At 39.2% G+C, this 27,727-nt stretch overlaps 1 protein-coding gene across 2 annotated transcripts; it reads left to right on the top strand.

Annotated features, from left to right (window-relative positions):
- Positions 1-50: 50 nt before the first annotated feature.
- Positions 51-10,643, top strand: LOC121424473. Of its 2 annotated transcripts, none has more exons than XM_041620168.1 (8): positions 51-240; positions 2,525-2,661; positions 3,289-3,862; positions 4,371-4,446; positions 4,900-5,562; positions 6,236-6,328; positions 7,226-7,389; positions 9,493-10,643. In XM_041620168.1, the coding sequence occupies exons 1-8, from the start codon at positions 82-84 to the stop codon at positions 9,568-9,570; spliced, it is 1,944 nt and encodes a 647-aa protein (XP_041476102.1). In that variant the 5' UTR covers positions 51-81; the 3' UTR covers positions 9,571-10,643. The 2 variants fall into 2 exon arrangements, with proteins under 2 accessions (XP_041476102.1, XP_041476101.1); XM_041620167.1 differs by having other exon boundaries at positions 3,286-3,862.
- Positions 10,644-27,727: the final 17,084 nt, after the last annotated feature.

The following is a 27,727-nucleotide window of genomic DNA, read 5'->3' as shown; positions in this document are numbered from 1 at the left end:
CACTTTGTTCATGCCTGACATTGTTTTATTCCTGTATATTTCAGTACACTATGTTTGTTGATGAAACATAGAAGATAAAGAATGAAGCACTCAATTAAGGGTGGAGCTGCATCTCTCCTGGAGAAGTCAAGGAGTTATACAAGGGGACAGAATTTTACATCAGATGGCAGAGGAAACTTGAAGAAAGCCCAACAGGAACAAAAACAACCAAGCAGAAACCCTGAAGATGAAGACATTGCTGTAAGTAATGTGTGAACCGGGAAGGAGGGTGGAGATGTTTCACATGATTTATTTTAGACTTAAAATTACACTTTTGCAAAGATTGCACTTTTTAGTGCACAATTGCACTAAAAGAATTACAGTTGCAGTCCTTCACGTTTATAATTTCGTGGAGCTCAATAGATCGCTCTCCTTATTTTTTTGAGGAGCTCAATTGAGCTCTTCAGAATCGGTCTCCGTGAGGAGCTCAAATCAATTCATTACAATACATGTATAATAAATTGTAGATTTTTCTTAACATTGTATATATGCATTAGCTGTGTTAGCTATTAATTAATCTGTGGTGAAACTAGGCCTGGGTCACGTCAATACATTTGCAAGATGTTGTACATGCTCCTGCTAAAAAAAAAAAATATTCACCTCTTTCCCGACTCTGATTTTAACTTACCTCAGTAAATATTGTAGTCCCACATGTAGACTTCCATGGTGTTGCCATGAAAATCTACGTATGGGACTACTTGGGACTGCAATATTTACCGAGTTTAACTTAAAATCAGAGTCGGGAAAGAGATGAATATTCTTCATTTTTCTGATTGTTTTTTTTAAGGAGCGCGGTAGGAGCGCCGGCGCAATCGGGCTCCTCAAAAATGAAGGTCTGCAGTTGTATGGTGTAGAAACACACCAGCACATTGGTTAGATCATGCCCAACAGACATGCTCTACTTTGAACGTACACTATATTTTGTAATACCCAACAATGTTCATTTCTTTGTATTTACCAATATTACTATATTTGTAATGATGTACATGTAATTCTACCAAACAAAGTCTGGAGGTGCACGTAGGAATTGGCGAATCGTTGGGCATTCTGTTTTATAGTGGTCGATCCGTTGCAAATCTTGCAGCATTTACACAATTCCTAAGTTCCTCAATGCTTGTGAGGTTTGGTTGATACATGTACATTTGTGTTGGAGCAAAGGCAGGCATCACAATACTACACAATCACTTTTGTTAAAGATGTTGGGTACTGAAATGCTATTTTGGGAAGGTCAATTGAGTGTGCTTTCTTATGTCTGTTTAGTTCAGCGACATATTCAATTCAGTTCTGGTTGGCATTTTAGTTTACTTTTGTAGGGTTGAAGACAAATTATTTGGTTGGAGGTAGAAAATAAATGAAGTTCTAAATCGTAAAACTGAGACGCAAATAAAGAGAACTTAAACCGAAGGAGTCTGGTTGTACACTGCTATATTTGCTGGGCTTCCTTGCCTCAGTAAAACTCATACAAAATTAGCATATATTTAAATTACACAAAATCAACCAATGAAAATAAAGAGAATGGAGAAGCCAACTGAAAGTGGAAAAGTCTAATTCATAAAAATAACCAATAAGAGATAGAGGATGGAGATGAATAGATGTTGGAATGATTACATAATAAGAATGTTGAACAAAAGAATCAGATGTGGGAATGTAATGAATGAACACATCTGAATAGGAAAGGAATGACAGGAGAAGCAGGTTGAAAGTCAAATGTAAATGGATGACAACAGAAGCATGGAGAATTTAAACAAAGCTGAACTAAATACCAAAGCTTGAACTATAAATAACTAAACTATTAAAGGAAACCAAATGTAAAAATAACAGTCCTACACTTTTAATAGATATTTGTATTCTTATTCATCACATCAGTCATTGTCCTACTATAACCCTAACTCTAAGTCTCTAACCCTAACCCTAACCCTAATCCTCTGGTCTTAGATCTTCATTACTTTCTCATTCAGATGTGCTCATTCATTCCATCCTCAAACCTGGCTTTTTTGTTGAACATTCTTCATTGCATAATCTCCTAGGTTATTTACATATTGTTATTTTACTGTGGATACAATTTTGATGTGAGCTAGGAAGCCAAGTGTATAAGAAAAGACTGATGTTTTTAATAAAACATTTAGTGAGATTTCATTCTTACACAGACACACTCTAGACCTCTTCGTAATTTGTGTTGTTACTGATAATTGGAATTAATATTATTTCTTATCTACCCTTCACGATGGTAACAACATATTATGGCAATGAATCTAAAGCAAACCTCAATGAGCAAACTACTTCATTTTTGCCCAATTCTCATGGGTTTGGGTGTGAAGATGTAAGCTACTGTTATGTAAGGTACTGTTATGTCTTCTATGTAGTAATAACCTTCTGAGGAGTAATGATGCTTACATGCAGTCATAACCTTCTGCGATATTTATATTTTTCATTTGCTTTTTTTATAGAGGTTATGATTTTTTCATTCCTTTTGTTTATATAATAGGCCTACTTGTCCCAGCTTTCAAAGAAGACATCAGGGAAAAAGAAAAATGTAGATGACATCAGCTCTGGGTTGAGTGATTTGAGTCTTTCTGATGAAGTGAAGACATCTAATACAATGAAATTCATGAAAAAGTCAAGGTAAGTACATATCCGACCATTCTTGAATTGGAATGCAGAATAATTTTGTAAAAGGAGAAAAATAAAAAAAACGTGGGGGGGGGAAATGGGTCTAGGAATAAGAAAGATTGTGCCGTTAAAAAATTAGATAATGAAGACACGCTAATCACAATTTGGAAATCTGGAGTGAAGATTGTGACAAGTGATAGGGACAACTCTCTCAGCCATTTTGTACTTAAATGAAGATATTCTCCTAAGCACAATTACCCTTGAAACTGTATCAAAAATATAGAAAAGGGGTGAATTCAGTGTGTAACAGGTGTGGCATTCAGAGAGAAACTTTTATTTCATAGCATCACACTTGTGACTGTAATGGATATGATATGAAGTTATGTTTTTTTTACTCCTTTACTTGTTCAAATGTCTTCCAGAAGTCAGATCCACTTATGGCTGTATTCTCAAGCAGGAAGTTGTTCAGCCTTTTTTATTTACCTTTCTAATCCTTTACATTTCATCATTGACATAAACATGGGGAATCCAGAGTGTCTCTCTAAGATCCAACCTCTTGGTTCTGAAAGATGCGGCTTTTTCTTGTAATCTCCAAAGATTTGTTATTTAACCACATTTATTCTGTTTTCCTTGCAGCAGCTCGTCGAGCACAGCACTATTTGGTTCCTCTCAAAGAGCACAGAGTATTCAACCATCAGTGAGGAAGGAGTCGGGAACCATCTCAGGGAAGAAGACCAAGAGCTTTACATCTAGTGCCCTTCAACGAGCTTCAAAACTAAGTGCCAAGATAACCTCTAGGCATATGAATCTAGACAGCGATGATTCATCGGAAGACCGATCTGACAAATACCACCAAGAGCTTGACTTTACTTGCGATAGCCCAAGCCCTCCTGTGTCTGAGCCGAAACCTGACAAGTTTAGATTCTTGAAAAAGCCACCAAGTAAAGCCCAAGAGCCTGTACAGGATAAAGAGTCTAAACAAGCAAATCCTCCTGACTATGACTCTGATGAACTTTATGCTCCTAATAATGCAAGAGATACTAGGATGAATTCCACCGTGCCCTTGACATCTACTCCAGCTACAAAGACACAACGAAAGAGCAATACAAGTAGTCGGAATGTTTACAGTAAGATAATGGCTGAGCTTGATACAGATGAAGAGAGTATTGACTATTTGCTAGGAGACACCAACCTATCCCCTTCTTTGATCAAGGTAATATAGAGCATCATTTGAAAGAAAAAATATATTATCAGCACCTTATGATTTATGCTATGTATCATTATCATTATTATTACAATTATTATTATCATCATTATTTGACATTATTATCATTATTATATATTATTATTATTTTTTACTTGATTATTATTATTATGTCTCTATTGTCTCTATTATTTTTTTTGTCAGACCAAAACTGAGATAAAAAGGATTCATATACTTAGGCCTACTTGTAAATCATATAAAAACAAGCGTCGTAGAAAGGGGGGAATTTGAAACGGTTTTTCAATATGATTTCTGGAAAATATTAATGCCTTAGAGAAATTAATAGTCAGACGGAATACAAACATGTGCCTGGGACATTATACTGCGATTGTCACAATCAGATATGCGTATCCTATAGTTTCTTACACCTTTTCTCATCTTGACTTGTATCTTTAATTATGTTATTGCAATGTTGTGAGATGAAAATTTGACAAATCTGTTGTATTTCCTTGTACAGGAAGTGGAGCATTCTGATAGAATTTCTGATCAAGTATCAGACAATGATGTATCTGCACAGAAGATCTCAGATAATGGTATGTACAAATACTATATGTATATTTTTTTCTTTTCAATTTTGATTTAAATTATTTCCCAAACTCAATAAAAATGGACAGCAAATCATATACAATTGAGAAAAAAAACCACTGCAGATTTTATATACAACCAGAAGCAAGTGAACCAAGTACAGAACATATTTATTCCTGTACAAATTGGGAAAATTTAAAGGGGCACCAACATTTCCAAGGCAAACAAGAGGAGCATTGAGGCCAGGCATCAGGGCATACACAGCTTGGTTCTCTGTGGTCTTGGAATATTACATTGTATATTTAGGGGGAATGTTTGATCAAAGTCAACACTTCTGCTGTACCAAAAGGCCTAATGCATGCTAGGTTAACAGGGGTTTTCCTCCACTTTAATAATTGATCTGTTCCCAGTATTTTTCATAATTTGAATCCATTCTGTGTACTCGTACAATGCCCAAACAGGTTACCTAGAAGGAGATATGGATGTTGTCTCTGCAGATGAATCTATCGTTGAGTCGATAGGAGAGGATATAGGTCTTACACTGGACGGACTACAGACCATCGATGACCTACTACCACCAAGTGCCATACATTCCCCAGTCTCATCCAGTCATCATGATATACCATCTCATCACACAGACACTGAGAGCATTAGAAGTAGGAGTCCTTCACCGGTTGAGGATTCTGTAGCTTCGAATCATGATGATGCGTCATATCGCTCCAGGACTGCTGATAATTCTTACAGTTCGGTTGCATCGTACAGCTCAGCAAGCTTCCTCTCGGAAACAAAGTCGCATTCTTTTCATTCCAGGAGTAGCCATAGTTACAGCAGGAGTAGCAGCAGGAGTACCAGCACAAGATCCAAGAAATCAGATTCCAGCGTCAGAACCATCACATCGGCCAGGTCTGATTCTTACTCACATGACTTTGACACCCTATCTAATACTGAGGATAAAACTACATCTGATGATAAAACTCTAACTGATGATGAAACAATTTCTAGTGATTTTTCCAGTGCTTCCACTATGAGAAGTCATTCCAAAAGGATTCGACCAATCAGTGGACAGGATGTAGGAGTTCAAACTTCAGGTTCTTTGCATTCCATCAACCATCATTGGCTCAATGGTATGAAATTTCTTTATAGTGTATATCAGTTTCATACAGTATGAATCTCTTTCATAAATCTCTGTCAACCACACTACCTTCTTACATTTTTTCATTATTTCAGCAACAAAGATCTACATGCTCTCTTCGTTCTGCAGCTGCTCCTTCCTATGTCATTCCAAAACCGAGAAGACAGGCCAGTGTCAACTCCTTTCAATCTGTTGCAGGATTATTTATTCGTTAAAATGCCTGTGCACCAAGAAAGGGGCAGCTGGGCAAATGCCAGTGTAATAATGACAACAACCCCTTGCACACTCTGCATTATTGTTGCAGTAATTAGTATTGTTGTTATTATTAGTAGTAGTAGTAGTAGAAGTAGTAGTAGTAGTAGTAGTAGTAGTAGTGGTGGTGGTGGTGGTGGTGGTGGTGGTGGTGGTGGTGGTGGTGGTGGTGGTAGTGGTAGGCCATCGTTAGTAGTAGTAGTAGTAGTAGTATGAATCATTGAATTGATGACATTTTCATGCAGGTTCAAAGGTCAACTATAATAATGGCTCAATAATAGATCCAGTAACAAATTTACATGTAAACTTGATCCATGTATTCATTTGGGGCTGATTTTATAAGGTACTGTACTCTGAACATTTTTTAATCTCTTTTCATTATTGTCTTATTTTGTGATTTGACACCCCTTTAGATTATAATTTCCAGACACCAAGTTACTTTAATCTTCTCAGTGCCAACAATAAGGACACAGTTTCTCATCATGTTGATCCATCAGTTTTGCAAAGTAAGTCTTTTGATTATCAACTTTTTCAACAACTGCAAAGTTGCCCCCACTTTTAATAGAATAGACCATGCTGCAAAATTCACTTTGTACTCTACAGGAGATTATCACACAAATAATGCACAAGTGAGTATAGTTATAGCTTGGTCACATTTGCTATACGGCGGCCGTACGGCGAGTCAAAAACAGCCGTTTTATTAATTTTAATTAAAAAACCTATATGCAGCTGGTACAAATAATGTTAAAACGGCTGTTTTCATCTTGTGGTACGGCCGCTGTAGAGCAAATGTGACCAAGGTATAACTTGACAATGTATTGCACGCAAGTGTATTTGCAGTAGTGCATTTATAGTTGTGAATGCCCTTACATCTCTGTGCATTATTTGAATTATTTAACAATATGCAATCGCAGTAACAGGAGGAAGAAAGTCTCTTGTAATTTCTATGTTAAAGGTAAAAGAAAGTAGATGCTGCAAACTATTATTTCATGAGAAAATCTTTTCAATCAAGGTTGATTGTCACCATATCACACACACGACGGATATATACTGGTACATTAATATCATTTTATCTTAGTGTTATCATGAAATCTTAGCTCAAAACTGATTATCCTGATGATCAGATGAACACAGAAAAGCATATGTGGGACAGTTTATTAATATTGCTTGGAAAAAATACCAGACATTGGATGATATTCTTTGCTTATTTTGCTCATTTCTCAGCCATTATGCATTTTCATCCGGAGCCATTTTGCACATATTTCTTTATTTATTATACAAACACTTGGGTGGTAGTTTTATTGGATTCTCTTCGAACTAATTTTGAGATCGTTACCACAACTAGTACAATGTATGTTATGTCACATCATTTTTTTTTCTTCCTGTATTATTTTGTTACACAGCGCTGAGCACCTTTGACTCAACTTCACTGTTGCTGCATACAAACCTGTTAGCTCAAGTCAGACAAACACAGCTAGCCATCACCAATACCATGAGACAACACCAAGCCTTCCTTGATTCATTACAAGAAGATTACTCCTACACTACATTGGAAAACACTAAATCAGTAAGTTGTGGATTGATACATCTGCTTTGGAAACGAATTGTTTATTCCATCAAGTCTTCAATATTCCTTCCAGATCAGGCACAGACCTGGTTTTCCTAGAATTATGTACATGTCTTGAATTTCCGGGCCAGGTCCCCATATCATTAAGCTAGAGATTGATCGTGGACTGATTTTTGTCTCACCTGCATAGCAGAGTGAGACAGTGAGACTATAGGCGTCGCTTTTCTGAGGGCGGCGGCGGCGTCAACATCAAATCTTAACCTAAGGTTAAGTTTTTGAAATAACATCATAAATTAGAAAGTATATGGACCTAGTTCATGAAACTTGGCCATAAGTTTAATCAAGTATTACTGAACATCGTATTAGAGTTTCATGTCACATGACCAAGGTCAAAGGTCATTTAGGCCAGGGTCAATGAACTTAGACCATGTTGGGGAAATCAACATCAAAATCTTAACTTGAGGTTAAGTTTTTTAAATGTCCTCATAACTTAGAAAATATATGGACCTAGTTCATTAAACTTGGACATAAGGTTCATGAAGTATCACCAAACATCCTGCATGAGTTTCAGGTCACATGATCAAGGTCAAAGGTCATTTAGGGTCAATGAACTTTGGCCGAATTGGAGGTATTTGTTGAATTACCATCATAACTTTGAAAGTATGTTGGTCTAGTTCATAAAACTTGGACATAAGAGTAATCAATTATCACTGAACATCCTGTGCGCATTTTAGGTCACATGACCAAGGCCAAAGGTCAATGAACTTTGGCCATAATTTGGGTATCTGTATAATTATCATCGTAACTTTGCAAGTTTATTGATCTGACTTTTGAAACTTGAACTTGGACATAAGAGTAATCTAGTATCACTGAACATCCTGTACGCATTTTAGGTAACATGACCAAGGCCAAAGGTCAATGAACTTTGGCCATAATTTGGGTATCTGTATAATTATCATCGTAACTTTGCAAGTTTATTGATCTGACTTTTGCAAGTTTATTGATCTGACTTTTGAAACTTGGACATAAGAGTAATCTAGTATCACTGAATATCCTGTGCAAGTTTCAGGTCACATGATCAAGTTCAAAGGTCAAGTGAGGTCAATGAATTTTGGCCACATTGGGGGTATTTGTTGAATTACCATCCTATCTCTGTAAGTGTATTGGTCTAGGTCATAAAACGTGGAAATAAGAGTAACCAAGTATCACTGAACATCTTGTGCGAGTTATAGTAGTTTTCAACATCAGCACTGCTGCTATGTTGAATCGTGTGGTGCAGGTGAGACGGCCAGAGGCATTCCACTTGTTGTAATTGATCATACACAATCAAACATAGAAATTAGCCTTATGATCAATCATAAAGCTTTATGATACAAGGACCAGGTATGTATAGTCTTTGCTTTTTTGACCTGTAACTCTTTCAAGGAAATTTAGTGGCAAATGAGTGCAATATTTTAATAAAGAATATAAAAAGCATTTTCTGAACTTTGTTTAGGTTTAGAGGGACATGATCATGATTTTTTCCTTACATTAATGTATTTGAAAATTGACTGGAAAAGCTGGAGAGTTTAGTCCATTTTAGTGTTTCATTCTGCTTGTAGCAAGTATGATGGCTTTCGTATCATTTTATAAAGGCTGAAACAGCCTTCCAGAGTACTATTTTGCATTCAGCTTAAATGTAGGTGTGGCCACCTTGATACCCCTATCGGTTGAGATATTGAGGAAAATGAGTGACAAATAAGAATCCCCTGGAGCTGGGGGTATTTAGTGTCCTCTGTCTGTATTTGTCCCTCTTTTCACATTTCTGTTGTTGGCAAGTATCTATGGTCTTTACAATCATATGCTTTCAGGCAGTTTTATTAGCAAAGTATTATTAAAAAGGACAAGATGTGAAAATTAAGCCTGGGCAATTGTATAAAATGATCAACCTTACTGTATGTCTGACACTCATTTTGTTCTACTTTTACTTGATTTCATGACCTACTCATGCCATCCAATTTTTAGGGGCATTACACCTGTCCATATGAAGTGCAAAGTTAAGACAAATCATTTCAAATTCTTATTTCATCATTCCTGTAATGTCTTTTTCGTTCTATCTCTCAGTACATCAAGAAGCAGAAGAAGAGAAGGAGGAAAGTTAAAAGAAAGACATCTTTTGATGGAGAGGAAACCCTTACTTAATAACTACTGGATATACCTCTGTGAACTGCTTGTTGATGCCGGTGACACTATGTTCAGGTTTTCCAGATATTCTCTTTGCAATAACTTGACTATTTTGCTGGTTTCTACAAGTTCAACTTAGCATAACTTTTTTTATTTCATGAATTTGTATTATTTTACATGTCGCCATGCCTAACAGACCCGACGAACCCACCATTATAATTATTATTATGATGATCTAATTAGATTTTGAGACAATGGAAAAGGATAGTCTTTTCATTGGCTCTTCTATGCATGATGAAGTACATTTAATATTAATCTAATTTTATGTTGGGTCATAATAGCAGAAGGTCAAAGGTCACAAAAATCAAGCAGGCGTTATATTGAAAATTTCGCCAAACTTCAAAGAATCATATATGATATGCATTTCATGAAGAAATTTGTTGCTTTTTTTTCCAGTTTTACCTTAAAATGAAATGCAAATATGGAAGTCTGTGTATGCAAATGAAAGAGCCCCTGACATCACACATCCACTCTTATTCATGTTTTATTCATTCGAAATTCAAATTTGCTTTACATGGATGTCATATTCTTATCAACTCGGCCCACGGTCCGAGTTGTCCCGACCCCTCTCATAGTACACATGTAATTGTTTTAGCACTACAATTCTGCATCAGAGAGTTCATTTCGTCATTACCCTTAACTCCAGGGAAGGTAGAAGGATGGGTATCTTACAGATAATCTTCGAACTATGAGGCATTTTCTCTGACAAAGGAGGATGTTTCCGTCGTCTTGTTTGGTCGACATACTTTGGGAGACTGTACGAGCTGAAATTTTTGCGTACAGATATTTTGCGAATCGCTGCCCATCATTTTTCGCGTGTTGTTACTTTCACGCTCGTAACTCACCCATTCAGAGCATTAACGATTATTCTCACGTACTGCAACTTAGTTACCCATATCTATGCGCAAGTCTAAGACTAAAATAACTTGCTGAAAATGTTTCCAAAGGAAAATACCGTTAAACTTAAAAATCATACCTTCCCCTCATGAAAAGAAATATGACAGAACATAAAATTACGGATTCTACAGGACTTTGGGTTTAATAGAGATGATGATGATGTACCACTCGTGAATCGAGTGTTACGATACTGCAACAAAAAACAGTGAAATAGTTTTAAATTTGATTTCCTTTTTTTTATTACAGGAAATAATTAACCATACACAAACAAATAAAACCAAACATCTTACATGTCTTGAAGTATGAGTTCTGATAATTATTCCAAATAATAGTATCCAGGTTGGCTGGCAAAGATTCCTTAACCCTAACCAGGCCGGGCTTTTTTGGCTGTTCCGTGGCAGGGGGGGGTTGAATTACCCCCCCCTGAGATCTCGACCGCCGATAGCGCGACCGCCGCAAAAATGTGCACGCTGGAAGTGTGCGATGTAATCTACAAGGCTGTATGGTAAACTTTTCCAAAATAATGAGATTTTATTTTATATGAATTAATTATGCTTATTTATGCATAAATCATACTTTTTGCTGTAATTCACTAAATAAAGCTCCTAAAATGCTAATTTTTGGTAAAAATGTTCTTTGTAGCATTCCTAACAATTGCAATTGACAAAGACTTCGGTTTGGAAATCAATTTCTTATGTATTTTATTGTTTTATTAATTTCTTATGTATTTCTTTGTTTTTCAACCTTTTGTTTTTTCATTGTTTTTTAGATTTATTGCACAACCTTTTGAAGCATAATTATGCTAACATCTATTGATTTCAGCTGTTTAAAGTAAAAATAATTATATCTTTATGAATAAGATGAGAAAACTCAATTTGCATGGACTATGTACACAAAATCACGTTTTGGAACAATTTTTGGTCTGACATGCACTTATGAAATGTTGCGTAATTTCGGAACCATGTACCCGTCGTCGTAAATTTGGTCTCCAAAGATGCGCGAGACTTGAAAGTATAAACTATGTGAGTGGTGCGGTCAAAAAATTTCGCGCGGCGGAATGATCGCAGAAAATGTTGAGGGGGGGATGATTCAACCCCCTCCTCCCGGCAAGTTTAGGGTTAAATTACTAGAAGAAACTTGTATTATCCATAAATAATTCCCAAGTTTTAAAACTAATGAATGAAGTACAGGTACGAATATAGTGATTGAAAATTTGCATATAAATAGAAATTACTAGGTAGTAGTAGGTCCGATGCGCTTTATCACATACACACACACAATGTGCACAAATTAGACAGTAGTAAAGTAACATGGTAAATAAACGCTCAGTTGCGCTGGGTTACTTCATGCTCATTGGCTGAATGTCAATTGAGCGCAAAATAGGTTCGGGTCAATACGTGATCATAGTAGTAGTAGTTGTCGAACTTGTATGGGCGAGAGTAAACTAGGTAAGGTTCATTATGTGATCATACTGGTTCGCCAAACTGTGCACACTCCGGCGAGTGTAAAGTACTAGTACTAGTAGGTAAGGGTTCAACTCTTGATCATCATGGTTCGCCAAACTTTGTAAATGCGATGTCGTGTGTGCATTAATAGATTATAGGAAACAATTGGCTTCACTTTGCATTTAATTAAATTAAATCCAAACAACTGATATTAATGTGAGGATTAAAACGGGATGAAAAAACAAATACATTTTAAAAACAGTTTTATAGACCCCTAGTGTCAGTTTTAATACTGTAGACTATAACAGGATTACAACAATATATAAATATTCTTACAAATATATTTTAAAGAGTTCCAATTTATCGTCCCGTGCTCAGTCTATGTGCAATACGTCGACATCTGTTGTTGGTCGCAATCCTTACTTCCCTCTGAAATCTGGAGCTCGTAGTGGTGCCGGGAAACTGTATCTCAGCTTAGGCGATCAAGGCACGAAATGCAGACTTACAACACAATGCCTCCTTCGTAGCAAGTCTACCATTATATACTTCTCCTCTGTAGAAGTTGCTCCTTGCTAGTTCCTCTGGAGCAAACACTTTATCCAAAAGCTTAACAATCAAGTCCTTAGGTTCGGAGCAGGCGGCATAGCATCTTTCGTACACAGTCCTGTCAATCCTCCAAGAATCGCTTGAAGAACCAATCAACACCTAAATTCCGTCCACAAGAGCGACATACTTAGCCGGCGGCTTTACAGCATCTGCAGTCCCATGTGCCTCATCGAAGTTTCGCCTCATCCTTGCAATTTCCCTCTCCAGACGTTTATTCTGGGCCTGCAGGTAGGTAAACATCTGAAGGACGTCCGGTGTCTCAGTTGTACAGAAGGCCTGGGGGGCGTGGACAGGCTGGGGCTGGTGGACGAACGGCCGATGCTGCTGGTACACTGGATGGAGTGAGGTCGGATGGGCTGGCAGAGCTGGTGGATGACTGGGTGGCCAAGTTGGTGGTAGAATCGCGTCTGGGGGTGTTGGTACTTGTTCCGGCGCAGAAGACGATTCCTCCGCTGAAGGAGAATCTTCAAAGTCGCTGAAGGGGGTTGGTGCCCTCGGAGTTGGTGGTGAAGCTGCTGGTGATGGGGCTACCGGAGGCGTTGGTGTCGTGGCAGCTGGTGTCGGGGCAGCTGGAGGCGTGGCAGTTGGAGGCGACGCAGCTCTTGGTACTGGTAGTGGTATGGGCTTGGAGGCGACCCTGGTAGTCCTCGCCCCCTTTGTGGTTCCTCTTCCGTTAGGTCGTTCTTGCCGAAGTCTCTCTGTAAAAATGAAACAAAGCAGAAAGAACAGAAAATTAGTTGGCTAATCATGCTCATGAGAAATGTATTGCAAAAAAAATAATAAAAAAATGAATTGTACTTAAATTTCAAGAAAGTTTAAGTCCTATAAAGGGCGATACGTGATATAAGTATATGCCTATACTTACTTGGGCCTTGTGATGACACCTCTTGTAGGTAACAGACACCTCCATTCCCTCCGCTAGTTATCCCCCTTTCCTCACTCGGCTCCGTACAACGGGCTCCCTTATCCCCCTCCACTTCGCAACGAGCCACTATAGGCCTACCCGTTTGTATTTGGAAGATAAAGAAAACATCTTCTGAAGTATGTTTTCAACAATCTATATTCCACCATTTCATACCGTAATTTTATTGTGCCGGACCAGAAATAAATGCGATATCTAGGACTACTCGTTCGTATTTGATAGATAACATAGGGAGCTAGTATCAATCACTATGATTCTTTGCAACTCTGAACTTTTCCAAAGTATGTCTTTAACAATCTAGGACCTTTTTGAGGTTCATGTTCCATCATTTCATAAAGTAATTTTATTTGGGGTCGGATAAAAAAAAGCGATACTCGTAAGTTGATATAGATAATAACGCAATGTGTCTTTTCCGAAGTATGTCTTTAACAATCTAGGAGCTTTTTGAGGTTCATGTTCCATCATTTCATAAAGAAATTTCATTTCGGGTCGGATAAAAAAAGCTATACTCATAAGTTGATATAGATTCAGTTCATTCATTCATTATTTATTTCCATTAAAATACATATGTATATACAAGTAAAAATGGAAATATCAAATCGATTAAAACGATACAAAATAGGAAATGTAATATACATAGCATACAAATAATAAAGTACAAGGTATAATAAAAAATAATGGAAAGGGTGCATCCGTAAAAGCCAATGAGGCTTGATGAATTGGATGCACCAAAACGCACAACAATCATTATTACATGTATACAGGCTTTGCAATGGACAACGCCCGGACATAGTGTCTCCATCCACCCGCCGGGAGCCAATGCACATACCAGGCAGAATGCAGATTGCACGCAAAAGCCGCTAGCACGTCAAGCATAAGACACCCGACGTAGCAACAGTCACACGTGCGATCCACACACCACCATAGAAATAGGCAGCCGCTCCCGACGGGTGAACAGATTCACCTGCGGTTAGCGCCAAACAAAGGTCCGAGTATTAAATCCACAGAAAAGCCGGTATAGAACTCTCTGCAATGTATATTATTGATGACCGTTAAACTGAGAAAAGAAAGGGATATAAATAATAACAACAATTAAACGTATTTACAATTAGGCATCATAAAATAACGTTTTTGTTTAAAAATTAAAAAGCACACAGTTTTGAACAATCTGTAGGATATTTTTTTCATACCGTAATTTTATTGGGCCAGACCAAAAAAAAGAAGAAATGTGATATATAGGCCAACTCGTTCGTATTTGGAAGATATATAGATAACATTATCTTCCGAAGTATATGCTTAACAATCCAGAACCTTTTTGAGGTTCATATTATGGAGTGATGTCATGACGGGTAGGATAAAAAAAGCGATACTCGTATAGATAATAACGTAAGGAATCAATGCAATATTTTTCCAAACTCTTCTGAAGTATTACGTTTTTAACAATGTAGGATTTTTTTAAGGTGATATAATAGTATTTTCAGGTAATATTGCGCCTCGGAACTCTTTCAAAGTATGCTTTTTAACAATCTAGGACCTTTTAGAGGTCAATAATTTCATGAGGTTATTTAATGTCGGGTCAGATAAAAGAGCAATACTCGAAGTTGTTGAAAGATATATTAATTATGCAAGGTAAATAATATAAAGATTCCTTCCAATTTGAAACTTTTCTGAAGTATTATATTTTGAAGAATCAAGGACATTTTTAGGTATTCTGTACCGTAATGTTTTTGGTCGGACAAAAGTGATACCCGTATGTTTTTCGAAAATAAAGATAATATTTACGCAAGGTAGCTATAATATGATTCTGTGCGGATAAACCCTAAACGAAGTATATGTTTTTAACAATCTAGGACCTTTTAGAGGTCAATATTCCATCATTTCATGAGGTAATCTTATGTAGGGTCAGATACAAAGGCAATACTCGGAAGTTGTTGAAAGATATACATGTATTAATTACGCAAGGTAAATAATATCCAGATTCTTTCCGACTCGGCACACTTTCGAAGTATTATGTCTTAAACAATCAAGGACATTTCTCAAGTAATATTCCATAATTCATGTACCATAATGGTCGGAAAAAACAATCGAGCGATACTCGTTTGTTGCATAGACCCTATAGATAATAATTACGCAAGGTTTTCTTTGCGGGTCGGAGCTCGAAGTATGTTTCTACCTTTTTGAGGTCAATATTCCAGAATTTGAAACAGTATTAAAGGCTAAATTGGGTCGGATAAAAAAGTTGATATTCGTTCGTTGTTGGAAGGTAGATTTGGTTCCCTCCGCCTCAAACCTCATCCGAAGTTACGAGAAAAAGAGGGAGAGAATGGCTGCAGGGAAGAGAAAGATGAAAAGAAAGAGAGAAAGAAAGAAGGGAAAGAAGTAAGGAAGGATAGAATAAACAAAGAAAAAAATTGAGAGAAATAAAACCTCAAGGGAATTAAGAGAAAGAAAGAAGGAAAGAATGAAGGAAGGAAAAAGATAGAAAGAAGAGAATGACAGAATGATAGAAAGAAAAGAATGACAGAAAAAGACAGCTATCAACAGAAAAAATGAATGAAAGAAGGAAGGAAATTTAAAGAAATAAAGAGAGATTCAAAAGAAGAAAAGGTTGCAAAGAAAAGAAGGAAAGATAGACAGAAAGAAAGAAAACAGTGAGGAAGAAAACCCAAACTCATATCCAGTCATAAAGAAAAAAATTATCATTTTCCTTGGCTAAAAAAATAGGAAAGAAACCACGTTTACCAACATGACAAGTGGAACCGTGTGTGATACAGACAATCATTCGAAACGCGATCTTTTTGAAGCATAAAAGAATTGAAAATTTCTCCTTTTACCTCTTACAAATGACATAGCTACCCATTTTTTTTTAAAGAAAATATGGATATTACAAAAGTTTTCATTGGTAAGAAATGTGAATTTTGACAATTCTTGGGAGATTTCTTCCAGAGCAAACTTCGTTTGTGCAGAACCGTAGAAACCATGGGCTGCGTGGACTAGGCGCTAGCTATAGCTAGACTGCTTCTCTCTGTGTGTGTGCTGTCTGAGCTGTGTGTTAATTGCAGAAAATGGCGCAAATTTTGCAATTCAAATCATGACTTATAAACCTTTTTAAAGAAGAAATTAATGATATGATTTTTTTGTCTCACCTGCATAGAGTGAGACTATAGGCGCCGCTTTTCCGACGGTGGCGGCGACAGCGACGGTGGCAGCGGCGTCAACATCAAATCTTAACCTGAGGTTAAGTTTTTTAAATGACATCATAACTTAGAAAGTATATGGATTTAGTTCATGAAACTTGGCCATAAGGTTAATCAAGTATTACTGAATTCCTATTAGAGTTTCATGTCACATGACCAAGGTCAAAGGTCATTTATGTCAATGAACTTTGACCATTTTGGGGGAATCAACATCAAAATCTTAACCTGAGGTTAATTTCTTGAAATGTCATCATAACTTAAAAAATATATGAACCTAGTTCATTAAACTTGGACATAAGTTTAATCAAGTATCACCAAACATCCTGCATGAGTTTCATGTCACATGACCAAGGTCAAAGGTCATTTAGGGTCAATGAACTTTGGCCAATTTGGGGGTATCTGTTGAATTACAATCAAAACTTTAACAAATTTTGGATCTGATTTATGAAACTTGGACATAATAGTAATCAAGTATCACTGAACATCCTGTGCAAGTTCCAGGTCACATGATCAAGGTCGAAGGTCATTTAGGGTCAATGAATTTTGGCTGAATTGGGGGTATTTGTTGAATTACCATCATAACTTTAAAAGTATGTTGGTCTAGTTCATAAAAATTGGACATAAGAGTAATCAAGTATCACTGAACATCCTGTGCTCATTTTAGGTCACATGACCAAGGTCAAAGGTCAACAAACTTTGGCCATAATGGGGGTATCTGTTAAATTAAAATTATAACTTTGCAAGTTTATTGATCTGACTTTTGAAACTTGGACATAAGAGTAATCAAGTATCACTGAATATCCTGTGCAAGTTTCAGGTCTCATGATCAAGGTCAAAGGTCATGTGAGGTCAATGAACTTTGGCCACATTGGGGGTATTTGTTGAATTACCATCCTATATCTGTAAAGTGTATTGCTCTAGTTCATAAAACATGAAAATAAGAGTAACCAAGTATCACTGAATATCTTGTGCGAGTTATAGTAGTTTTCAAAGTCAGCACTGCTGCTATGTTGAATTGCGTGATGCAGGTGAGACGGCCAGAGGCATTCCACTTGTTTTCTCTTTTTCTTTTCTATAATTTTGATGGTGAAATATGGGGAATCTTTCTAAAATATAATTTCTATATGAGAATTTTGCTTGCCCGATTCGGGCATTTAGTTTTTGTCTTTGTTTCAAAACACTTGCCTGACTCTAACTTTTATTTGCATGCCCCGGGCAATCGGGCAAGCGCTTTAATATGTCGCACCCTGTATAATAATGTTTAACCTTTTTAGAGCAGTACTCCATAATTCTACACCCTCACAAAATCCCTTTAATTATGTTCGCAATCTATTTCTAAATTCATGGGCACGACGCACACCGCAAGTGCGCGGATGAAATTGCCGTCATACCCCCAAGACACTCGCACATTGGCACTCATCGAAGGCCTTTCATACAACGGCGCGGCATATTGCAATTTTCGTCACCTTCATCGCTTGGGTAAAATCCTATAGACCAGGCTTTAGCTCTTCTTAGCATGCTTACAGGATTACCAGAGTTCTGAACGCAGTACTTGGAGTGCTCTTCTAGTGACTCCTTTGTTTATAGTAATCCTTGCGTTCGGGTGTATGCATAGGGCGCTACAAACGCATTCATAGCAAGACAATAGAGGATTCCGAACGCGCACGAATGAACGTGATATTAAATCTATTGTGCCTTACATAACAAAATCTTAAATTGGATTCAAAACTGGTCTGGTGACTCATGTAAATGATGTCAAACACTACTTCGGCGCTCGTAGGTAGAACATTAAAATCAGCCCCCTTAGGGCGAACATAAATTTGGCACCCCCCCAAAATTGAACATCAATACGGCCCATCTTATGTCGAACATCAAGATAGCACCATCCCCCCATTTTGTATATTTATTTGTTGCCCCTTGGTCGAACATCAATTTGGCATCCCCACCATATAGGTCGAACATAGATTCGGCACCCCCAAGGTTAAACATCAATTCAGCGCCCCTTTTTTAGGTTGAACATCGATTTTTTACCCCTTCTCTAGGGCAAACTTCAATTTGTCCCCCTCGGGAGAACATCAATCTGGTGCTCTCCTAGGTTGAACTTTAATTTGGCATCCCTCCATAGATCGATCATCAATTCGGCACCTCCCTATGTCGAACATCAATTCGGCACCCCTTGGTAGAACATCACTTTGGCGTTCCCCTATACAGGTTGAACATCAAATTGGTGCCCCTCCAAATGTTGAATATCAATCCGGCGCCCGTAGTTAAAACATCGATTCGGTGCCACCCTAGGTCTAAAATTGATTTGGCACCCCCTAGGTTGAACATCGATTTGGCAACCGTAGGTAAAACATCAATACTGTACCCCCCCCCCCGAGGTAGAACATCATTTTGGCGCCCCCCCTATGTCGAACATCAATTCACTGCCCCTTTGGTAGAATATCAATTCAGTGCCCCCTTTGTAGGTTGAACACAAATTCTTTGCCCCTATTTACGTTGAACATCAGTTTGTGCCACCCTGGGTCGAAAATTGATTTGGCGCCCCCAAGGTAAAACATCTATTCAGCGCCCCCAATGTCACACATCACTTGGCTCCCCCTTTATAGTTTGAACATCAATTCTCTGCCCCCTCCTTAGGGCAAACATCAATTTGTTGCCTGCCCACCGGGAGAACATCAATCCGGCACTCCCCTAGGTTGAACATTAATTTGGACACCTCCCTAGGTCGAACATCAATTTGGCGCCTCTAGGTAAAACGTTAATTTGGCACCTCCCTAGGTCGAACATCGATTCGGCACCTCCCTATGACGAACATCAATTCGTCGCCCCCTTAGTAGAACATCAATTCTTCGTTCCCCTATACAGGTTGAACATAAAACTGGTGCCCCTCCGAATGCCAAACATCAATTCTGTGCCACCCTAGGTCGAACATTAATTTCGCGCCCCTAGGTTAAATATGGTGCCTCCTATGTCGAACAGCAATTCGGCACCTCCCTATGTCGAACATCAATTCAGCACCTTCCTATGTCGAACAGCGATTCGGCGCCCCTAGGTCAAACATCAATTCAGCGCCACCCTGGGTTGAACTTTGATTTGGCAACCGCAGGTAAAACATCAGTACTGCCCCCTCTCCCCCCAGGTAGAACATCATTTCAGCCCCCCTTTGTCAAACACCAATTCGGCACCTACCTATGTCGAACATCAATTCGGCTCCCCTTCGTAGAACATCAATTTGGAGTTCCCCTATACAGGCTGAACATCAAATTGGTGCCCCTCCAAATGTCAAACATCAATTCGGCGCCCCTAGGTAAAACATCAGTTCGGCGCCTCCCTAGGTCTACAATCAATTTGGCGCCACCCTAGGTTGAGGCACCTACTAGGTTAAATATCAATTAGGCGCCCCTATGTCAAAGATCAATTCTACAACTCAAAGTAAAACATCAATACGCCACCTCCCAATGTCAAACATCAATTCACTGCTCCTTGGTAGAACATCAATTCAGTGCCCCCATGTGATTGAACACAAATTCTGTGCCCCTATTTTCGTTGAACATCAATTTGACACCCCCTAAGTCGAAGATTGATTCGGCCCACCGTGTTTAACGTCAAATTGGCCGCCCTATTTCGAACAGTATCAATTCGGCAACCCTAGATTAAGCATCAATATGGTGCCTCCTATGTCGACCATCAATCGGCATCTCCCTTATGTCGAACATCATTTCGGCTCCCCTTGGTGGAACATCAATTCGGCGTTCCCCTTTACAGGCTGAAGATCAAATTGGTACCCTTCAAATGTCGAACATTCCACGCTCCTATTTTTTAACATTAATTTGGTGCTACCCTAGGTCTGAAATTAATTTGGCGCCCCCTAGGTAAAACATCAATTAGGCCCCCCTATGTCGAAGACCAATTCGGCAACCCAAGGTAAATCATCAATATTGTGCCTCCTATGTCAAACATCAATTCAGCACCTCCCTATGTCAAACAGCAATTCGGTGCCCCAGGTCAATCATTAATTCAGCGCCACCCTGGGTCGAACTTAGATTTGGCAACCGCAAGTAAAACATCAATACGGCCCCCTTTGTCGAACATCAATTCGGCACCCCTTCGTACAACATCAGTTCGGAGTTCCTCTATACAGGTTGAACATCAAATCGGTGCGCCTCCAAATGTCGAACATCAATTCGGCACCTCCCTCTTTCTACCAAAAATTTGGCGCCCCTTGGTGGAACATCAATTCGGCGTTCCACTTTACAGGTTGAACATCAAATTGGTACCCCTTTAAATGTTGAACATCAATTCTGCGCTCCTATTTTCGAACATTAATTTGGCGCTACCCTAGGTCTAAAATTAATTTGGCACCCTCTAGGTAAAACATCAATTAGGCGCCCCTATGTCGAAGATCAATTCGGCAACCCGAGGTAAAACATCCATTCGCCACCTCCCTATGTCAAACATCAATTCACTGCCCCTTGGTAGAACATCAATTCAGTGCCCCTATGTAGCTTGAACACAAATTCTGCACCCCTATGTACGTTGAACATCAATTTGACACCCCCTATGTCAAACAGTATCTATTCGTCCCCCCAGGTCGAACATCAAATCAGCCCCCCTTTGTCGAACATCGATTCGGCACGTCCCTATGTCCAACATCAATTCAGCTCCCCTTGGTAGAACGTTAATTCGGCGTTCCCTGTACAGCTTGAACATCGAATTGGTACCCCTTTAAATTTCAAACATCAGTTCCGCGCTCCAATGCGCTGCCCTAGGTCTAAAGTTAATTTGGCGCCCCCTAGGTTGAACATCGATTTGGCAACCGCAGGTAAAACATCAATATGGCCCCCTCCCCTTCCCCCACAGGTAGAACATCATTTCAGCCTCCCTTTGTCAAACATCAATTTGGCACCTCCCTTTGTCGAACATCTACTGTATTCGGCATCCCTTCGTAGAACATCAATTGAGATGAGTTCCCCTATACAGGTTGAACATCAAATTGGTGCCCCTCCAAACGTCGAACATCAATTCGGCGCCCCTAAGTAAAAAATTAATTTGGTGCCTCCCTAGGTCGAACATCAATTCGGCACCTCCCTATGTCGAACATCAATTCGGCACCTCCCTATGTCGAACATCAATTCGGCGCCCCTTGGTAGAACATCAATTCGGCGTTCCCCTATGCAGGTTGAACATCAAATTGGTGCCCCTCCAAATGTCGAATATCAATCCGGCGCCCCTAGGTAAAACATCAAATCGATGCCACCCTAGGTCTTACATTAATTTTTGCGCCCCCTAGGTTGAACATCGATTTGGCATTCCCCTATACTGGTTGAACATCAAATTGGTGCCCCTCCAAGTGTCGAACATCAATTTGGCGCCCATAGGTAAAACATCAATTCGGCACCACCCTAGGTTGAACATTAATTCGGCGCCCCCTAGGTTAAATATCAATTAGGTGCGTCTCTATTTCGAACAGCAATTTGGCGCCCCTAGGTCAAACATCGATTTGGCAGCTGTAGGTAAAGTACTGGTTCTTCCTGAAAATTTGCTGGCTTGTGTTTCAGTCTATTAGTATCTAATTTAAGAGTATCTTAATAAATAATGCACGATGCCCGAGAAGTTTTATTAATTCTGTGTCACCTGCATAGCAGAGTGAGACTATAGGCGCCGCTTTTCCGACTGCGGCAGCGTCAACACCAAATCTTAACTGATGGTTAAGTTTTTGAAATGACAGCATAACTTAGAAAGTATATGGACCTAGTTCATGAAGCGTGGCCATAAGGTTAATCAAAATATTACTGAACCTACTGCTTCAGTTTCATGTCACATGACCAAGGTCAAAGGTCATTTAGGGTCAATGAACTTAGACCATGTTGGGGGAATCGATATCAAAATCTTAACCTAAGGTTAAGTTTTTGAAATATCATCATAAATATATGGACCTAGTTTATGAAACTTGGACATAAGAGTAATCAAGTATCACTGAACATCCTGTTTGCATTTCAGGTCACATGACCAAGGTCAAAGGTCAATGAACTTTGGCTATGATGAAGGTATATGTTTAATTACCATCATTACTTTGAAAGTTTATGGAGATGACTCATGAAACTTGGACATAAGAGTAATCAAGTATCACTGAACATCCTGCATATTTCAGGTCACATGACCAAGGTCAAAGGTCATTTAGGGTCAATGAACTTAGACCATGTTGGGGGAATCGATATCAAAATCTTAACCTAAGGTTAAGTTTTTGAAATATCATCATAAATATATGGACCTAGTTTATGAAACTTGGACATAAGAGTAATCAAGTATCACTGAACATCCTGTTTGCATTTCAGGTCACATGACCAAGGTCAAAGGTCAATGAACTTTGGCTATGATGAAGGTATATGTTTAATTACCATCATTACTTTGAAAGTTTATGGAGATGACTCATGAAACTTGGACATAAGAGTAATCAAGTATCACTGAACATCCTGCATATTTCAGGTCACATGATCAAGGTCAAAAGTCATGTAAGGTCAATGAACTTTGGCCACGTTTGGGGTATTTGTTGAATTACCATCGTATTTCTGTAAGTGTATTGGTCTAGTTCATAAAACGTGGAAATAAGAATAAACCAAGTATCATGATCATTGAACATCTTGTGCGAGCTCTATTAGTTTCCAAAGTCGGCACTGCTGCTGTATTGAATCGCGTGATGCAGGTGAGACCGCCAGAGGCTTGTTCAAACTGGATTGTCTTCATGAAAATACTATTTAGAATGAGATCTTTAAAAACATGTTAGGAAAGTGAGAAAGCTTATGAAAGGAAAAAAAAATTGAGGCTATATACTTTTGCAGGGCCTCATTTCTGACCATAAGTTACACACACACACACAAGCAAAACCCACACTGCAGGTCTGGAACTATTTGTATGGGAATTTTTCTCTCTCTCTCTCTCTCTTAGATCGTTTGATCCTTTACAGTGACCTAAATCAAGGCCAAATCAAGCTGGTGGGAAACATCATTCCCAGGCATAATGACCTCGCATGTTGAGAAAATCATGAGAATTACCCTCCTAACGCAGGCTGTACGTCATGTTGAAGTCTCACAAGACTGACACATTATTCTTCTGTTACAGTCTCAAAGTCTTCTGCGTCAACAGCATTGCACTCCTCTGCAGGTAAGGCCCTATAATATGACTGATGTGCCAGAGGAATGACGTTCTGGACACACAGGGCAAGGAGGTTGGCCTTCTTCACGGCACTGATCTTGAGCAGATCATTGTAGACGGGTTCTAGATTGATGTTTTGCATCTTGCGCGATGCAGCTACCCTCAGTTCACTCATTTCTTCATCAAATGAGTATCGAAATTGCATTTTGTGAGCATATTTCTTCTCAAATTTCACATGTCGCATCTTTGACCAGTAAATCGGGTTCCCTGCGACATCCTTCTGTGAATTGTGCAGCATTTCTCCAGCGAGTTTCTTAAGGTCAAAGAACTCATGGTGCTGGATTTGTGTGACATGATACGGTTTCTTTCTGCGAGCAAAGGCAACCACAGTTGCCCACTGATCTGGATGGTACACAGGGATATTTTTTTTGCAGTCTCAATTTTGCTGTGGAGTCCACCTCCATCTGGGTGTGACCTGGTTCCAAAAAAACTTGTGTTTGATTGTCTCTATCTCTGTTGTTCTTACAGCATGCAGTAATGCTGCTGCGACAAATCTGTTGCGGTTTTGCCCCCCCCCCCACAACTGTCAATAAACAGTGACACATGCTATTTTTCTGACTCTGGCAGACATTTTTTATTTCAAAATGGCTGCCAAAGTATGGATACAAATTAGTGTTGAAAATAGTAGATTGATACATATTTTGTTTTGACAGATTTTTAAAGAGCAGGTTTGATCATGATGTTTTCGCCTGTGATTTAGCTTGCTATTATAACACTTTTTAAATTTAAAATCCCACAGAAAGAAACACCAGTAATTTATTCATCTGATAAAAAAACATTAATGAAATTTGTGATATGGTATGTAATGTCAGTTACCGAAAACATGAACTTTTTTTTCTCATTTGCTGGAAAAGAGGATATATTATATGAAACTTGGTAGATTTCCTCTCTAGGTAACCCCCCTCCCTTCTGCACCAAAATTAAAGATTACCAATTAGCAATGAAGCCATAGGGTACCATTAAATATATGTAATGTCAGTTACCAAGTGGAAAATTTAATGTCAGTTACTGACATGTAATGTCAGTTACCATGATAAAAGCTGGTTACCAATATTGAAATGCAAATATGTGGTCAATTTTATGGTGAAGAAATATTGTATAGAACTACATCATTAGTTTGATTAAAGAGAAATAAATAACCAGTAAAATCGTCAGCATTCATTATTATTATTATTACTATTCTTAATTGTTTAATATGCCAAGAAAGCGATAATTTGCCATAAACATTCACTTGTTTTCAATTCAATGGGCAAAATCAAAGTTACATTGACAAATGTGTAGATGTCACACACATGAATCAATGCTATAGAACGGTTCGAATGACTGTGAGTTTAGTGTACACAGTCACAGACATTGTATATCTCATGTTTTGATACACATGTCAATGGGAATTTAGATAGGACAGTCCGGATAACGCTATCACAAATTTGTGATCAGGCAAAATGTTCTAAGTTAAATTTCTCTGATACTAAATTGGGTATTAAAATTTTTCAAGTAGACAGCCTTTCGTATGGGCAGTCTTAAAATGAGGAAAACAGGTTGAACATCAAATTGGTGCCCCTCAAAATGTTGAACATTAATCCGGCGCCCCTAGGTAAAACATCAATACAGCGCCACCCTAGGTCGAACATTAATTCGGCGCCCCCTAGTTTAAATGTCAATTAGGCGCCCATATGTCGAAGATCAATTCAACAACCCTAGGTAAAACATCAATATGGTGCCTCTTATGTAAAACAGCAACTCGGCACATCCCTGTGTCAAACATCAATTTGGCGGCCCTTGGTAGAACATCAATCCGGCGTTCCCCTATACAGGTTGAACATCGAATTGGTGCCCCTCCATATGTCAAAAATCGATTTAGCTCCCCTAGGTAAAACATCAATTAGGTGCCCCTATGTTGAAGATCAATTCAGCAACCCTAGCTAAAACATCAATATGGTGCCTCCTATGTCAAACAGTAATTCGGAGCCACTACATGTAGGTCAAACATCAATTCGGCACCACCCTGGGTCGAACATTGATTTGGCACCCGCAAGGTTAAACATCAATTCAGCGCCCCCTCTGTCACTCATCACTTTTCACCCCCTTTATAGATTGAACATCAATTCTCTGCCCCCTCCCTAGGGCAAACATCATTTTGTTGCCCCTCGGGAGAACATCAGTCCGGCACTCCCCTATTTTGAATTTTAATTTGCACCCCTCCCTAGGTCGAACATCAATTCGGCACCTCCCCATGTCAAACATCAATTCGGCGCCCCTTCGTAGAACATCAATCCGGCAATCCCCTATACAGGTTGAACATCAAATTGGTGCCCCTCCAAACGGTGAACATCAATTTGGCACCCTTAGGTAAACATCAATTAGGCGCAACTATGTTGAAGATCAATTCGGCAACCCTAGCTAAAACATCAATTTGGTGCCTCCTATGTTGAACAGCAATTCGGCGCCCATAGGTCAAACATCAATTCGCCACCATCCTGGGTCGAACATTGATTCGGCACCCCCAAGGTTAAACATCAATTCAGCGCCCCCTATGTCACTCATCACTTTTCGCTCCCTTTATAGTTTGAACATCAATTCTCTGCCCCCTCCCTAGGGCAAACATCAATTTGTTGCCCCTCGGGAGAACATCATTCTGGCGCTCGTGAGGTTGAACTTTAATTTGGCACCCCTCCCTAGGTCGAACATCAGTTCAGCACCTCTCTATGTCGAACATCAGTTCGGCACCTCCCCATGTCGAACATCAATTCGGTGCCCCTTCGTAGAACATCGATTCAGAGTTCCCCCATACAGGTTAAACATCAAATTGGTGCCTCTCCAAACGTTGAACATCAAATCGGCGCCCCTATGTTGAAGATCAAATCGCCAACCCTAGCTAAAACATCAATATGGTGCCTCCTATGTCGAACAGCAATTCGGCGCCCCTAGGTCAAACATCAATTCGGCACCACCCTGGGTCGAACATTGATTCGGCACCCCCAAGGTTAAACATTAATTCAGCGCCCCCTATGTCACTCATCACTTTTCGCCCCCTTTATAGTTTGACCATCAATTCTCTGCCCCCTCCCTAGGGCAAACATCAATTTGTTGCCCCTCGGGAGAACATCAATCTGGCGCTCCCAAGGTTGAACTTTCATTCAGCACCTCCCTATGTCGAACAGCAATTCAGCACCTCCCTATGTCAATTTGGCTCCCCTAGGTCAAACATCTATTTGGCGCCACCCTGGGTCGAACATTGATTTGGCGCCCCCAAGGTTAAACATTAATTCAGCGCCTCCTCAGCGCAAACACCAATTTGTTGCCCCTCAGGAGAACATCAGTCCGGCGCTCCCCATGTCAAACATCAATACGGAGTTCCCCTATAGAGGTTGCACATTAAATTGGTGCCCCTCCATCTGTCGAACATCGATTCAGCCCCCCTAGGTAAAACATCAATTAGGCGCCCCTATGTTGAAGATCGATTCGGCAACCCTAGCTCAAACACCAATATGGTGCCTCCTATGTCGAACAGCAATTCGGTGCTCCTAGGTCAAACATCAGTTCAGTGCCACCCTAGGTCTAATATTAATTTGGCGTCCCCTAGGTTGAACATCGACTTGGCAACCGCAGGTAAAAAATAAATACATCCCCCTCCCTATGTCAAACATCAATTCAGTTCCCCTTGGTAGAACATCAATTCAGTGCCCCCTATACTGAATGCAAATTCTGCGGCCCTATGTGCGTTGAACATCAATTCATCACCTCTCTATGTTGAACAGCAATTCAGCACCTCCCAATGTCAAACAGCTATTTGGCGCCCCTAGGTCAAGCGTCGATTCGGCGCCACCCTTGGT

Source organism: Lytechinus variegatus, chromosome 11 (genome assembly GCF_018143015.1).
Source record: "Lytechinus variegatus isolate NC3 chromosome 11, Lvar_3.0, whole genome shotgun sequence".
Classification (NCBI taxonomy): Eukaryota; Metazoa; Echinodermata; class Echinoidea; order Temnopleuroida; family Toxopneustidae; genus Lytechinus; species Lytechinus variegatus.
Note: the sequence above shows the minus strand (reverse complement) of the source record. Positions and strands in the feature narration are given on the sequence as shown.